The following is a 17,384-nucleotide window of genomic DNA, read 5'->3' as shown; positions in this document are numbered from 1 at the left end:
AAAATGAAGCACTACTTATGCACCCTCTAGCATTTCTTCTGCTCTCATCTAATAGTACTGCAGCAGAGGCAAAATCAAAGTTAAAAGCACAATTATAATCCACAGTTGGAACCCCATGGTAACTTAATAGTCGAATAGAAACCATACAGGCAAAAATATGTCGCAGTGATCGGTGTTGAAGAATTTATCTTTATGGGCACAACTGAGCTGGCATAGGACTGGTTCTCTTCATTACCATTTTCTGACTAAATCTCCAAATTAAGGCATGGCAGCCAGGACGGGATTGCTATCTCACAAGGATGAAAGGTCTTTCAATTCCCAAAGTCAGAGCAGAGTGGAGCAGGGATCCGAGGAGTACGATGGTCTATCAACTAGTGCTAATGAGGGAGAGGGGGGCTAAGGTAACAGTTTCAGATTATATTGTTTGATCTGAACACTTCTGCCTGTATGGGCAAATAAAAGCACGTTTGATCTGAACACTTCTGCCTGTATGGGCAAATAAAAGCACATTTTGAACTAATTTTTTTTATGAAGAACAGCTAGGCTTCAGGGAGTGAAGAAGCATGAAAACCAGGGAGATTTGGATGCCTTTCCCACATTGGGTTAGAGTCTATGGTAGGCTGGTGATATTACCAGAGACCTTTCAAAGGGCATAAGGAAGATTTAGAGGAGGGAAAATTCCACATCCTGGAACACAGGCATGGTACACGATTTCCCACTGAATTAAACTTGCTTGTGCTCTTATGAACTGGCTGGTTTCCTTTTGGTCACTCCTAAAACATCAATCGGGAGGAAGGTCTTTCTTTCACTCTCTCTCTCTTTCTTGGACTATTAACAGACTAAGGAGATTTCATAAATGCTATTGCCTAGCTAATAGTTTAAACCTTTCAGTGCTCATGAGGGAATCGTTCCGTCATGAGCACCATTGCTCCTGTGCTCATGACGGAATTGTTCCGTCATGTGCACAGGCGCACTAAATCCACACAGCAGAGGGATTTCCTTTTTTCTAGGGCCTCGGGATGCCAGTTTCGGAATTTCAATGTAATGATGATCGTGTGCATGGAGCGCTGTAGTCATTACATTGAAAACAAAACAGAAACTTAGTTTTAGTTTCAATGTTTCGGTGCTCGGGGGGGGGGGGGGGGGGTGTCTCTCAGCATCCGAGCACCGAAACACTTGGGAGGGGTATTGTTGGAAAGGGGAGAATCTCCCCTTTCCAATGGTACCCATCCCTAGTAAATCCCTGCCTGGGGATCACCCAAGGAGGGCGATCCCCAAGCAGGGATCCACCCACTAGCCTACAGGGAGGGGGGAGCAACCCCTTGGGCAAAGGCCTTTGCTCCCCTCCCCCATAAAATATTGCCACAGTCTTTCTGCTAGGCACTAGGGACTATGTATTTATTTGTAGGGGTGGTGACTGCCCAGAATGGGCATGCCAATACCCCCACCCCCAAAAAATTGCCAGAGTCTTTCTGCCCACCCCTGGGAGGCAGATGGGCAACAGCCACTTATATGCCCCCTTGAGGGGGCAGAAAGCTACCTAGACACCAGGGGTACATTTGTTTAAAATTCAGGGGTGGGGGCTGCCCAGAATGGGAATGCCAATGCCCCCACTCCCCCAAAAGAGATGGCAGTCTTTCTGCCCCCGCCCCCTCCCCTCCCCCCAAGGAGGCAGTAGCCCCTGATCTCCCCCCTCCCCGGGGGAGGGGGGGGGAAAGCGGACAGAGAACCCAGTAAGCACAGTAATTATGCTTGCTTTTTTATACGTGGGGTGGAGACTGGCATAATAAGCCATATATATTTTAATATACGGAAAACTTTTATGCTGCAGTGGCTCCGAAACAGAGGTTAGGACTATACGAAACCTAATTATCTCTGGCCTACATCTCAACTGGCCTAAGGAAGAAAGAAATGCCATAAAACAAGTAAGATATGTATAGCAATACGTTCTAGAAGTCTAGTTCGACGGCAAGCTTCTGTTTAGTCAACAAATCAATGTAGTAACCAAGAATATCTTCACAATTTGAGGCTGAGAAAGTGTCTCTCTATTACATCCAGACCACAAAAATGAAGTTGCAAGATTAATGGTTTTATTTTCACTAGTCGACTGCAATATGCTCTCCGTGGAAAAAAAGGGACAGAATACAAAGGCAAGCTACAAGACTATATCAATATGAGGAAATTTGATTACTCTAGCCCTTAAAGTACTCAATTGACTGGTGCATATAATTCAACGTTTCTGGAATTATTTTTTTAATCCGTTCCGGGAGATGTTCTCAAGTACCTTAAAACCATGACCCTCTACAACGAGGCCAGGAGCTTAGATTTAGCAATACAATTTTGAATTGCCCCACAAAGCACAATAGAGACAAATATGGTGGGAAAACCATCAAAGCAACCATCCTCTCTAACTCACTGGATCCTCATCTTAGATTGATAGACAAATTAGGTCGCAGAGCTTAATAAAAGATCCTATCTCTTGAAAGGACAATTAACTTACGACCAAACCCCATAGAACCCGCACCATTCACGCCCACTCATTCAAATGATTACAAAAACAAACTGTCTGTGCACTAATGAGGGCTTTGATGACCTATCAGAGACTATTACAAAAATATAGAATAGCGTGATCCTTATTACTTGATAGAATCTTCCTTTTTCCTTACCCATAGTTCGGAAAATCATTGAGGGCATGTCATCCTCTTAAATCCTTGTTTCCCTCATGCAGCTATCCCATGTAGGATCTTTGCAAAAAAGGTAAGCAAATAGTGGATAAACAGTCCACAGAACTAAACACCAAAGTATGTGTGGTACTCTTGGCTTAGCATACATTTATGCTGAAGCACTGAAGGTTCAGCATTAGGTTAGGTGGTTGTGGAAATTAAATCTTGAAAACACCGATTTTTGAGGCACAGGCTCAGTCGGCAGGCTAAATCTATAGAAAATCCTTACTGCACTCTTAATTTATCCCAATTTTCCCAGATGTAAGAGGGAAATGGAAAAGCAATTCTGTAGAATCGCATTCCATTACTTAGAACCAAGTCTGAGGGTACACTGAATGGAAACCACAGCGGATGTAAAATTCCTTCAATCTTCTTATGGAAGCCACCGTCTTCAATTATTTCCTTCAACTCATCCTTGTCTAAAAATATCTGATGCGACACAACACTGATGCGGCGTTCAGTCAACAGTGATTTTCTCACCCACATTTGGCATCACCAGGAGACTTTAACAAATTACAGTCAGGAAGCACAAGACTTTCCCATACTGTTGAACGCCAGACAGAGAAAGCACTGTGTAGGTTTTAACAAGCGAAACATCTTAACGTGCCTGCTCGATGCAGGTCACATTCCATACGATATAGGAAATTGTACAGATATAACATTTATGATCTATGAACGCTAGTTCTGCATTTCCTACTACGCAAGACAAGTCTTCTGATAGGATTGATACCTTCCATAATTTTTTATGCATGTCACCAACATCTTGAAAGTCTCTCAGCAACCTACATCATCTTGATGGTAAGTCATGTAAGGGTACATAAAAAAAACAAAATTAAAGTCCTGTTAGCTCGTGAGCTTCTACTGAAAACAGACTTGATGAAACTAACATATCCCAGTTGTGCCTTCAGCCACATCCTAGACCTGGACTCGTTAACGCTCACGTCAAGGGAATGGCAGGATATCTACTACAGGGCCTCACATACCACATGCAACACGGCAGCGAGAGAGTCCGCAGTGAAGTTAGCAATGTATTGGCACCTCACCCCCGTTCGACTTCATGTGGGTAACCCATCACGTAGCGAACAATGTTGGAGACACTGTGGGGAACGTGGCACCTTAACTCATCTCCTTTGGGAATGTCGAGAGGTCCGCGGGTACTGGGAGGCGGTACTAGATGACATCGACTCCTCCTTTGACACCGAGGTCCCGCGTTTCCCAGCTTATACCATCCTGGGGCTTCCCAATGCACTCACATTCCCCTTGAAATCATTAAGGGGCCGTCAAATGGGAATTGCTATGCAGGCGGCCACGCAACATATCCTGTCCCTATGGGGCTCGGCGACTACACCCACTCACACAGGGTGGTTACATAAACTTTGGTTCACTCTTGGGATGGAACGCATGCATGCTACACTTACACACTCCACAGCCACCTTTCAGACAACGTGGAAGCCACTGCTGTCCCTGTTGTCCAAGGAATTTAATGAGATCACATGTCCTAAATACCTCCGAGTTCTGCGCCTCACAGATCCCACACCTAATCCCGGGTGATCCCCGGCACATGGAAGTTAACCTCTCTAAGCCGAAGTACAGACTCTTTTTTGACGCATGGCACACTGGTTGGGATGGTTGGGGAGGAGGGGGGGGGGGGGAGGATTCGGGATGTTCAAGGGTTGTTGGCTGCTCCTTATCTTGCTCTGCCTTTTTACATCGAATAATATCTGCCTTCATGATACTGTTTACCGTAGTTGGCGTATGTGCTTCGCTCTTTATATCTCACTTAGGGAAGACTTGCTAGTCTGTCCCGTTAGCATCACATACCGCCAGTCTTTGCAAGATGCCAAAATGTCTGTTATTTCCTGTGTTGGAAAAACCAATAAAATACATTTAAAACTAAAATTAAAAAAACGCAACTGGCAGTCTTTAAAAGCAGAAGCACACCTAGGCTTTGTCATTCATTGTATCTGCACTTCCAATATTAGGTCAACTTTTTCTCACTGCTCAGCCTCTGAAAAAAATTAAAACTGAAGGAAGTCCTATTCTCTACTTAGACACTGAATCACAGACATGATGACCTGTCCCTCTCCAGAGGCAGCACAAGCCAGCCTCTAACACAGGCCACCATTCAATAAAGTCTGCCATCTTGCTAGCTGTGAAATAAAGCTTGCTGACCACACTAACAGAAAGATGAGATTCAATACAGGTTGCATCTATTGGAGTTTTCATAGAAAGTATATGCAGCATAAGAGAACCCAGCACAAGAGAAGATAAACAGAGTCAAAAGCATACATTGGCATCCAGCAAAAAGAATGGCGAGTTGCATTTGATAACTTTATACGGAGTAAACATATTTGATAAATCGGCATGTGATCTGTGATATTAAATGTCAAAAATGGGCTCACTGGCATTAATAATGAACACTGGCTAACGTTAGAAAAGCAAATAACTTCCTTAACATGTTAAATGCGCCTTTTCCTAGAAAGAAAAACAACTTTAAACTGGAGGTCAACCGAGACATGAACCGTTACATATTAAGAAACAGCAGAACTCCAGACAAATGCTATCATGGGCAGAGATTTCCTGTATAGCAGGACGTGGGCATTTGAAGGGACAATGTTCAATAAGCTAAAGCACAATGGGGCACTGTGTTTACGGTATGGGACACTCATTTAATGCTATAAATAGCAATTTCAAAATTCCAAAACTTTTGGTAGATTCGCCCCTTACAAATGCAAACTGTTCTGAAGAAGCCACTTTAAGATTCGTCGTGCTTAAGAGAAAAGGCTGAAAAGAGTGCAAAAACATTGACTGAGTCACACGTCAGCGCCTCTAGGGTGTTCTGTACCAATACTAATTGTGGCGTTGGAAATATGCCGTCAGATGATGTTTGCACAAACCCTTCCAAAGCCTCAAGACAAGCGCTGCAGTAATCTCTCATCAAACCAGCTGCCACACAACAGCTTTGACAATACGGTCTCATTGATGAAACTGTGGGAATCTGTAAGCTACTGTTCCTAGAGAACTAGGTCACGGTCACGAGCTTGTCTGATAGATAGGTCAGTTTCCCTTCATCCTGCCTCCAAGACACGTGCTCCTTTAAAAAAAAACAGAAAAATCCGATGAAAAATAGCTTTCAAAACTTCAACTGATCCTAGAGGAAACTGAAACAAGAGATTTGTAAGGATGCATTCGTCAAAGTTAAACACAGACTAGCACTGAAAGCCAGGATAGGGCATCACGAACCTAGTCGAGGTACAACACATACGCACGAGATTACAAAGCAGTGTTGAATCTAATATTTCCAACTGACCGAAACCTACATTCACCTGTTTTCAAGTTAGAATGGGTTTCACAATGGAGAGGACAGGAAAAGTTACCTGCATGTCAACAGAGTTATTATTAACCCAGTGGTCAACTGTGCTTTGAAAGTCTTGTCTGAAAGACGTAGGGAAGAACCTTTGATCTCCACTTGTGCATTCCCAACACAGAAGGCTAGCCCCATACTCCTGACAAAACTCACAAGTTTACCACCTAAAATTCCACAACTGGAGCTAGACAGAAAGTCCAGGCCACATTGTACCTCGTCTGATAATCAGCAATTTAGGCTCCAAATGCGATTGAGAGTGGGGAGGGAGGAGATGAGTTCTCAAGGCTTTTAAAGAACATGTGAAAATTCCAAATGCATAATGCATTTGGGAGAAACAAATATAGGTTTTTAAAACTAAAAAATAAACCACACAAGCATACTGAGGGTTATTCAGATTAACCATTGCATTCAAACAAAAACATTGAGGCACTAGTTAAAGGGTTGGATTATTTAATAACAAAACAGTTTTAAAATGCCAAATTATGTATTTATTGTCAAGGAGGGATAGAACAAAACCAAGAGACACTACCGAAGATATCAGACCAGCACTTAAGAATGAAGTGGCATAATTCTAAGGAGAGATCATAGCCACCAAAACTGGTCCTGCAGTTGACAGTCAAAAAATAGAGCATCTCCCCCTACGAATCAGACAAAATTAGATTTGTGAAAATACTACATTAGTATCTGTGCAAATCGCAAACAGACACCCTGTGGAAATCTATCCTTTAAATGAGATTAATAATATAATCTGGGTTGAAGGCCAGTAACGAAAATCTGTTATAATCACTGGTAAAATCTATGTTTCTATTAGTGCACCAGATTCAAACATATGTGTAATGATGTACCCCTAGAACTCTTCAAAGTAACTATCCAATGGTGACCTTTAATTTTGTGGGACTCACTGAAGATCTAGCGGATGCAGTGGGAAAATATCTGAGGGAATGTACTGTAATATTAGTATAAAACAGACCTTGTTGAACCAACTAGGGCTTTTCCTTTTTGCAAGAGAGAGTGTTGCACCGAAGCCCACCACCATTCCAACTGCGGCCGCACTAGCAAGGAAAAGTCCACCTGAAAAGCATTCAAAAGAAATGTGGATGTAAATACATTTTATACTGTTTGAAGAACACTCTAGAAGGTAGAATAGCGAGAGAGAAAAAAAAAAACATTGCTGAAAACTGTTCTATTTGTAATATTTTTTAAATATAAGTTACGATAAGTACACAGAAATGATGCTAAAGTTAAAGGCCTGGTCCCTGGTATCGAAGGGCAGACAGGGTTCACTGTGCTACAACGGTGTGTTGCATCTGTGTCCTGGGGAAAAACTACTACTGAACCCCAAATTGCATTACCAAGTTCTCTGTTTTAGCACTGGACTCTCTCAAAGTAACGCAACTGAGATGTCAAAGGCTTACTCCAGGATGTGGTTAGAGATCAACAAGATAAAACAATCACTTTAGAAACAAATAATTGTCCAGTCATTGCTTTATTTAATCAAAACAGGGTTTAGCACAGAAAAGCATGTCTTTAGCACTCTCTGGCCAATCTCAAACATTATTATAGTACTTAAGTGATAGAACGCTATAAAAAGGTTTAACATGGGGTCTGTGGAATGTTATACTATGTGCTACAGCAACAAATGATGGACAGAATGCTGAGCAAGTCAAACATTCACCGGGTTAAATACATCATTCTTTTGCTCACTACGCCACCCCAGCCATATGCAAATCAGTCTTGACCCTGCTCCTCATGGGAGCAGTCCAGGCCGAACTGCCAAGCCGGGTTATCACTGGACCGGAAACAAGCATCCTGGGTCCAGTTTCGGGGTTTCACACCTCAGTCGCCAGGCTAGCTTGAATCCAGTGGCCCTGCGAGCAAAGGGCACAAGTCTGGGCATACCCAGCCCACTTAGGGCGAAAAGTGCTACAGCAACAAATGATGGATGGAGTGCGGAATAAATCAAACATTCACCCCCAGTCAAGACATCTGGGTTAAATCCATCATTCTTTTGCTCACTATGCCAACCCACTTTGGACCCAACATATGCAAATCAGTCTTGACACTTCTCCTCCTGGAAACAGTCCAGCCCAAACTTTATTCTATGGCAATGTGTTGGAATGGAAGTAACCTCCTTGCATGTAGATAATCCAGTAGGCAGTAAAGTAGGTCATGAGAAAGGTTTAAGTCACAGTTGGTTCCAAGTAACTGGTAAGATGGAAAGTATGCCCCACCAGGAGCAGCCTCCATGCTGCTCAGCCCACTCTCACTAACTGACACTCACTCAACCAGGCACACATCACACTTACCCTGGCTGAGTAGCCAGGAACAGAGCACTGGGGGAGAATGTATTGCAGCACACAAGATACAACACATCTTCCCTCTTTAGAAATAAAAAAGAAAACAACAGATGTAATAGGGGCATACCGCATAAAGATTATGCATGGAAAATAAATTGAAGTTGGACATGAAATAATACGTTAATAATGAATGCTAGGTGGGACCGCGCATTCATAAAATACCTAGCGAACAGATCCATATGCAAGATTGAAAGATGTAAAAAACACACATCTGATGCATAAAAAATGTAAACGTGCAAGATGTAAATAATGCATACAGCTCAAACCTAACCCCTCTAAGATCACACAAATCAGAAAAGACAAACAAGTCCCCCAAATTCAAAAGGCGCCATGACACAAGAGTGCAGATGATCCCAAAAGCTGAAACATCTACCCGTTCTACATCACAAAATGGAGGTGCACTTCTATTTCTTTGCTTCACGGTTTTGTTTTGAGAACTCGGTGCAAAGCACCTTAAGGGGCAAACTTTTGCATGGCACTATCCATATGTGTGACTACTGCTGACAACTCACACACAAACACTACTGTCTTTTCGGGATTCTAAAACTGCAGTCTGTGCTTGTGAGTTAACTGCAAAGTGACTCTTCTCTCCAAGCCTGCAGGCAGTGAATGTTCTATAATGCGCCTCCGTCTCAGGCTGCTCTGTACTTCTGTCTGTGTGACATGAGATTCTGCCAGCTGAGAATGGTTTCTGAGAGGCTCAATTGTTATATCATTGCTTGGTTTTCTTTGGGGATGTCCTCACTTCGTGCAAGATGGTATCTGTGACATTGAGGCGCAAAGTTCAGAAGGTGACAGTGCCTGAATTGTTTTTAGCCTAATGACTGTGCAAGCTTTTAGACAAGAGACACTCTCAAAGAATTGTGCATGGGAGCCTGCTGTGCTTCTTATACTTTCTAAAGCTACAGAAATTAACAGAATCACACAAACAAAATGCACGTGCTCATTCCACCTGAACAACTTTTTTCTTCTTGTAGTTCTATTCTGCCGTGGCTCATGCTCAGGCGTGATTTTCAGTTACTCTTTTTTTCCAATTGCCGGTTAGCACTTGATGCAGGTTGTGGTCTCATTTTCCACCATGTCTGAGCCAATTTTTATTTTATTTCTGATTTTTGCACTCTTTTTGTTTTCTCCACAGAACTAAATTTCCAGAATATGTGGTTTGTATGGGTAAGCTCCATTGCTCTATCTAAGTGGTTTTGTCTCACTTCCTCGGAGGGCTCATAACACAGTAGGTCCCCCTTCTTAACAAATATTAAACCCATAGAAGGGTATACCTTTCATCTTTATACGTATTCCAAAAGCCACCTCTATGCACACTCAAACTTACGCACAGGTGCATCCGCTATTCCAGTAATCCCCACTACATGCTATTGCTACATCAAGCATCTCTCAAAGTAATTACCCTGCGAGTTGAAACATTACTGGAATCCGCACAACCTACTACCAAACAAGTCCTGCATTGTACAATACATATGGAATGATGGTTGTAAAAATTCACTGTACTTTGTTTCGATGAACACACGGTGCAGGAAGCCAGGGTTCAAGCCTCGGGGTCGCGTCCACATCCTGTGATTCTGGGCAAATCACTTAATCTACCTGTGCACAACTGTGTAATGTAAATATAGTGCTCATGTAAAGCGCTCCAATACCTTCGGGTCAAGTCGTGCTATATAAATATGCAAAAAATAAAAATAAAATAAAAATAAGCTGCTACTCTTTATTGTCACAGGAACCATTTGTTTATTCTGTACTTGGCACAAAGAAATTGGAATAAATCCATGGAGAAGTTTCTTTGCGGGCATAATACTAATCTCAATAACCAATATTAACAAAAAAAAAAACACTAATCATGGGGCTTTAGAGCAGTCCTGCCAAGCGTCACGCATCAGGTGTGACGCTCACGCATTTCAGTGCGGTGATCCGCATCACCGCACTGAAATGCATTGTCACGCATTTTGCCACCTGCCAGGTGCACCACCAGTGTGCACTGACTCTGCCAAGGCAGCTACCTGCTGGGACTGTTCCCTGGAAACAATGAATGCGGCAACCTGCGACGCCGGCGCGGCGCCCGGCTTCAGTCAGACTCGTCACACTCTCTCACAATAATTAGGGGGGAGGGGCTGCCCTCTCAGCAGTCGATACTGCTGTAAATCACCGTGGCACCATGGGGGCCGGGATTTTAATCCGGATGTGCCGGCGGTAGAGTGCCGTCACATCTGGAGGAGGAAGAGGAAATCAGAGTGAGCAGCAGGCAGCACGAGAGACAGACTCGAGTCTAATGGTCGCCCGCCGCCGTGCAAGATGCTAAGTAACATAGAGGTGAGTCGCCGACTCGGCCCTTGGGCAATGGCAGCGTGCAGGCAGTCATCCATCTACTGGCAGCGCACGCAGGAGACGCCAATATCGATCTCCGGTCCCTGTGCATTGGATGGCCCCAGCGGGCATGGCCTCATAGAAGCCCATGCAGAAGACTCCTTACACCGCGATGTTGCGCTGCGCTATGAGGCCCCATTATGGTACTGGCTTAGGCACCTCCTTCTATCGCTCTCACCGAGGGAAAGCAACTGTAGTATATGTCTTCCCTCGTGCTGGGCTCAGCACGAGGGATTGCCTCTTGTTATTGATGTTCTGTCACTCCGTTCGGTTCTAGCGCTCTGGGCAACGATAGTCAGTTGCCCGGAGTCCTGGAGTCGAGCGGCGGTGTTTCTCTGTGGGTGTTTCTTCATCTGGAATAAAAGAAGATCTTTACCTATAACTCTTGCCTAGAAAACAACATATTTCATTTGGCGAAGAGCGGGTCCTGAACCTACTAAACACCCACCAGGAGATACTCTGCCTACTCCCTCTACACCCGCCCTCCCACTCCGACCAGACGCTTCTTTACTCTTCAAGAACTTCGCATCTACCTGCTTTTCAAGCCGACGGTAACTTGCTTTCTGCCTGATTTCCATGGATTTCCCTTCAGCTCGCCATTGACAGTGACGGTTGCTTTGAGCTCGAGCTTCAGCCCGTGAGTACACAGCATTCTTCAGCGTCATCACCTACTGCGCGTCATCAATCCTTACGCGCACTTGACGCTAATACACTCGACGCTCCAGCACTCCACCTCATCACGCCTCCACGTCATCACGCTGGTGCGCGGCAGCCATTTTAGCTGGTTGCCTAGCTACAGCAGCTAACAGATACACGTTCCGCGCTAATCTTCACACGGAGTCAATTTCCTGATACCTGACGCTACAACACGACCTTCGCTTCGTTTCCTTGACATTTCTTCTCATCGAGGAGTCAAATACTGGTATTTTCGCCACATTTTTATGTATGACAAATTTATTAATTCTTGTTTGCATCAATGACAATCACAGTTCATCTAATGTTTCAATAATATTTTCATTTAATTGACATATGTCATTATTTTTACCAATTCTTTAACTTCATTTCATTAAAATAACCACAACTCACCTCCAATGGCTTCCAATCAACAATTTGCTCAACCTCCACCTTTCTTACAACTTCCTGGCAAACCAACTATTCCTTGGCGTCAGTGGGTTAGAGCTTTTGCCAATCACATGGTGGCAATTGACGCAGTCAAGTTTGCTCCTGAAAGGAAAGTTGGCATTTTATATGGTTGCTTAGGTGTGGCTGCACAAAATGTATTTGAGAATCTTCCAAGGTCTTCTCCTCCATCTGGTGATGCTGGTGATAGTTGGGACGAATATAAGGAAGCTTTGTCTCGCTTAGCTCGTCACTATGGTGAAGAACCAAATGAAATGTTGGAAAGACACCATTTCTTTAAAAGGAGACAACAAGAAGATGAGTCGGTTGAAGAGTTCATTGCCCAATTGAGAATATTAGCGTCTACATGTGAATTTGAATCTAATCCTGACATATACATTCGGGATCAATTTGTATTTGCGTGTTATTCAAAAAAGATTCAACAACGCCTTTTAAGTTGCAAGAAGCCCACTCTTCAAGAATCTATCGACATTGCTAAGAGCATTGAAAGATCCATCAATACATCCAATGCTCTTCAGAAAGATCAACCTCATACTTCTGTTCACACTTCTTCATTTGATAATTCTAGTTCTGTTAATTTAGTTAGTATGAATAAGTCTTTTAGACAAATACAAAGAAAACCTAACCCTTATTGTTACAGGTGTGGTTCTAAATCCCATATTGCCAATAATCCTTCTTGCCCTGCTGCAAAAAAAAAATGTGTTGTATGTAAAAAATTGGGTCATTTCCAGGGCATGTGCAAATCTGTCAAAAGGACATCCAGACCTTCTATTAATAATATTGTATGTCCTGATTTGGATGATTGCATTGATGAATTCCAAGACATGGTTGTATCTATCCATTGCAATTTCATTGATGCTTCCAAATTAGTCAAAGGTCCATACTGCTCTGCACTATTTGGGAACATTGAAGTTACAGTAATGGCAGATTCTGGATCTCCAATAACCATTCTTAACGATATATTCTTTCATGAAAAATGGAACAATTCCATTTCTTTGGTTGAATCTGACCTCAGCCCCAAGGCATTTGGTGAATCAGATATCATCATGCTTGGCTATTTTGACTATAGACTAGAATGTTTTGGCAGATCTATCATTACAAAGATTTATGTCGCAATTAAGGGTCGCAATATTGTTGGCTGGCAAGATCTCGCCAAAATGGGTATCTACCTAGTTCCTGGTTCGGATGATCCCATTAGAGTAGGTGATCCTCCTGAGGATTATTCTCCTGTTCCACCTTTTGTTCCTGATTGTCTTCTCATTAATGATCATGAGTCAGACATTAAACAAATCTTGGACAAATTTCCTAAAGTTTTTTCCAATCAACCAGGTACTGTCAAAGGCTTTCGTCATGAGATTAAGCTGAAAACTTCTGCTCAGCCCATTGTTCATAAAGTTCGCCCTGTCCCTATTAGTGCCAGGGATGAGCTCAAATCTGTACTCGATTCTCTTAAAAAGGATGGTATCATTGCACCTTCAGACTCTTCTGAATGGGTTTCACCCATCGTTATCGTTCGCAAAAAGAATGGTGAGGTTAGGCTGTGTGCCGATTTACGCACATTAAACAAAAGTATTTTGGTTGATTGCCATCCCCTCCCCAAAATTCACGACCTCCTTGCCAATCTAGGTGGTGCAAAATATTTTTCTTTAATTGATTTGCGTTCGGCATACCATAAGGTGCCCCTAACTGAATCTTCTCAAGATCTCACGACTTTTGTGACCCCATTTGGTGTTTTCAAATACTTAAAACTCCCATTTGGACTTGCTAGTGCAGCTAGTGTTTTTCAAAAAATAATGGACCACCTTTTCGAGTCTGTTCCTGGAGTACAGGCCTATCAGGATGACATTTTGGTTTTTTCGCCTGATTGGAATTCCCATTTGTCTCATTTATCTTCTGTTCTGAGTAAGCTCAATGAAGCCGGCATGACTGTCAGAACTGACAAATGCAAATTTGGTTCTCAATCATTGGAATACTTGGGTCACACTCTTACTCCTGAAGGCATTAAACCCAAGTCTTCTCTCATTGAGGCTATCACTCATGCTACTCCCCCCAAAGATAAGGATGCCCTCCGCTCCTTTTTGGGTTTAGCGGAGTATTATGCCCGTTTCGTAAAAGGCTATGCTCAAATTGTTGAGCCTCTTCGTTCCTTGCTTCGCAAAGGCTCTAAATTTTCTTGGTCTGAAGATATCGATGCCTCTTTTACCAACATCAAAAACATGATTGTCGGTGCTCCCGCATTACATCCTTTTCAAGATTCTGCCAGATGCTTCATTATGGTTGACGCCAGTTTGACTGGTTTAGGTGCCGTATTAGGTCAGTGGATTTCTGGTAGAGAACACACAGTTGCTTTTTCCTCTAGGACACTTAAAGCTTCTGAAACCCACTATAGCACCATTGAACGAGAGTCCTTGGCTTGCGTTTGGGCCATCGAAAAATTCAAAAACTACATTTGGGGGCGAGAATTCGATTTAATTACCGATCACAAGCCACTCACTCAACTTCTTAATGGGGATGGCCTAGGAAGAGCCTCTTCTAGACTTGTCAGGCTCTTGTCCAAATTGCATGAATTTCACTTTAATATTAAGCACATTTCGGGTGGTAAAATTTTTCGTGCTGACTGTTTATCCCGTATGTCACTCAATGATTCATCTGATTTTCAAGGGTTTGGTGACGTGGAGTGTGTAGTCGCCACTCTTGATGCCACCAAATTGTGCCCTCGCATTACAGAAGAATCTTGGTCCAAAGCCAATGAGAATGATCACACTTTAAAATTGGTTGCACAATACATTACAAAAGGCTGGCCTGAGAATAGGAAATTGTCTAATGAGCTGAAAGCTTTTTCCATGGTTGCTCCTGAACTCTCTCTGGTTGACAATTTGATAATGAGACATGATGTTTTTGTTCCTCCCTCTGACGTCAGACCCGACATCATTAAATTTGCACATCAAGGGCATCTGGGCATAACAAAGACATCTCAACTTATCAAATCCCATTATTGGTGGCCTTCTATTGAGTCCCAGGTTAAGTTTTACATTGATTCATGTAATGAATGTTTACTATCGGATAAGAAATGGAAACTCATTAATACACCCCTTCATCCTGTTCCTTTTCCGGTCAAACCCTGGGAAAAGGTTGGATTGGATTTTTCTGGTCCGTATGATGTCCTTCCCCATAGCATGAAATATATCATTCTTTTGATTGACTATCATTCTAAATGGTTGTATCACATGTTTTGTGACTCTCCCTCCTCTGCCAATGCCATAAAATTTTTACGGAACCTGTTCATCATTGAAGGTAGTCCTTCTGTTGTAGTTACCGATAATGGTTCCCATTTCATATCCGAAAAATTTGACTCATTTTTACTAGAACATGATGTTGTTCATTTCAAAGTCGCACTTTATTCGCCCACTTCAAACGGTTTAGTTGAACGGGCTAATAGACTTCTCAAAGATGCTATTCAAACCGCCATTTCCTCCCACAATGATGTAAAGAATTTTGTTGAAGAAAAATTTTGGTCATACAACATTTCTCCTCGGTGTACAACTGGGATGTCTCCCTTTTCCTTACTGAGAAATAGGAATGTTCACACCAAATTGTGTCCCAAGTGGTTATCTGAGAAAAATGTTGAGATCTCTCAACCTTCTAATGTTTCTTTATCTGAAAAAATCTCACAAAAACAACTTGTCATGAAGAACAAACATGATTCAGGCAAACGTTTCAATTCTATTGTCCTAAAAATTAGTGATTGGGTACTCATTAAAAACCCATTAAAAACCCAAGAAAAGTTGCTAAAGGTATATCTAAATTCTCCACCCCAGTTCAGGTAACTGCTGTCAGTAGGGCTTCTGCTTTACTTGGCAGCAGAGGATGGTGGAACAAGAGAGCTTTGGTTCATTTGTCCGACTCACAGGCTCGCTCCTTGTTAAGTATGAACAAAGAACAATTTGATCAGTGTGACTGGTCTTTTTGGTTAGATTCCCATTGTTCTGCTAACTCACCTTCATCCTGTCCTTTGTCAGATGCATCTGCATCATTAACTGATTCCTCTCCTTCTTATTCAACTCCCTCCTCTTCATTGTTGTCTCCCTTACCTTCTTCCATTCATTCTGAAATTGGAGGGGAGGTTTCACATCAAGCCTCTGCTACATCTGTTCGATGTAGGAGGTTACCTGTCAGGTTCAATGATTATGTTTTAAGTTGAAACTTAATTTTATGTTTCAATTCAAAGAGTTTTTGATGCCATTGTTCACAAGTATTTGCTTTCTTATTATTTGCTTTCTTTTCCTTCTTTGCTTTGAAATGTTGTAAAGAGGGAGAAGTTGTAGTATATGTCTTCCCTCGTGCTGGGCTCAGCACGAGGGATTGCCTCTTGTTATTGATGTTCTGTCACTCCGTTCGGTTCTAGCGCTCTGGGCAACGATAGTCAGTTGCCCGGAGTCCTGGAGTCGAGCGGCGGTGTTTCTCTGTGGGTGTTTCTTCATCTGGAATAAAAGAAGATCTTTACCTATAACTCTTGCCTAGAAAACAACATATTTCAGCAACATAAACCACAGACGCAACGCTATGGGAAAGCTGAGAGTACTGGCCCGGTTTTTTGATGGTGTGCTCCAGGTGAGGGGAATGAATGGATTAATTTGCGGCAGGCGGCTGGCTGCGCCGCGTAACACTGCAGCCTGCCCCACCTAACCAGCCTCAGTCTCTGGTCACTTGGATCTGGAGGTGGAGACACACACAGCAAGTACGCACCAGGCATCACGACAATGCACAGTGTATCTGTCAGCCTGCGCCCCAGCCCGGGCCACCAGTAATTATTGCTATGGCCTGGCAACGCTAGAACTCCGCATGAACACGTGCCATAAGTCCGGGAGAGGCTGAGCAGACGGTGTTTAGGGTAGGAACATCTCTCACATTAGCCGAGCAGTGCCAGTTAAGAATTGAGAGCTCTTGGGGGCTCCTCACCATGGTCGTGACTTGGGACAGACTGACTTTGCTACTGTACAGCAGCTGAGTGTAGGCAGTGGGCTGAGCCATGAGCCAGTGAGTGTGACACAGACAGACTCACAGGGACACTTCTCAAAGACATCGGCAGCTGCATTTGTTTTTATTTTGCCCCACCTCTGTGCAGCAATGTAGTGTTGTGACTTTATTAGACGTAAAAGTAGAAAAGAGGGGCCCCTTTAGCGCCAAAGGGATTAGGGCACTAGTACAGTGAAAAAACAGGAAATCCCTTAGGAACCAGTACACACAAGTACATTTCACACAAGTATACTATTAGTCTACTTAATTCACATCACATTCACTACATCCAGTCATACCACAATAAAGCCACAAAGTACAAAGAAAAATTATATTACTACTCAATTAAAAAATGTAAGACACAGTTTATTAAGCCTAATACAGTATCTTCTTAAGTTAAAAACA

The 17,384-nt window shown here is 42.9% G+C and overlaps 1 protein-coding gene across 1 annotated transcript in view; it reads right to left on the bottom strand.

Moving 5' to 3' along the window:
* TMEM242 (transmembrane protein 242) overlaps window positions 1-17,384 on the bottom strand; it is a 59,886-nt gene that overhangs the window by 41,126 nt on the left and 1,376 nt on the right. Inside the window, exon 2 of the mRNA XM_078648639.1 lies at window positions 7,061-7,161. Within this exon, the coding sequence (XP_078504765.1) occupies window positions 7,061-7,161 (101 nt within the window). The remainder of the gene's footprint in view (window positions 1-7,060; window positions 7,162-17,384) is intronic.

Source organism: Lissotriton helveticus, chromosome 6 (genome assembly GCF_964261635.1).
Source record: "Lissotriton helveticus chromosome 6, aLisHel1.1, whole genome shotgun sequence".
Taxonomy (NCBI): domain Eukaryota; kingdom Metazoa; phylum Chordata; class Amphibia; order Caudata; family Salamandridae; genus Lissotriton; species Lissotriton helveticus.
The sequence above is the reverse complement of the archived record's forward strand: the minus strand, read 5'-3'. Positions and strand labels throughout refer to the sequence as shown.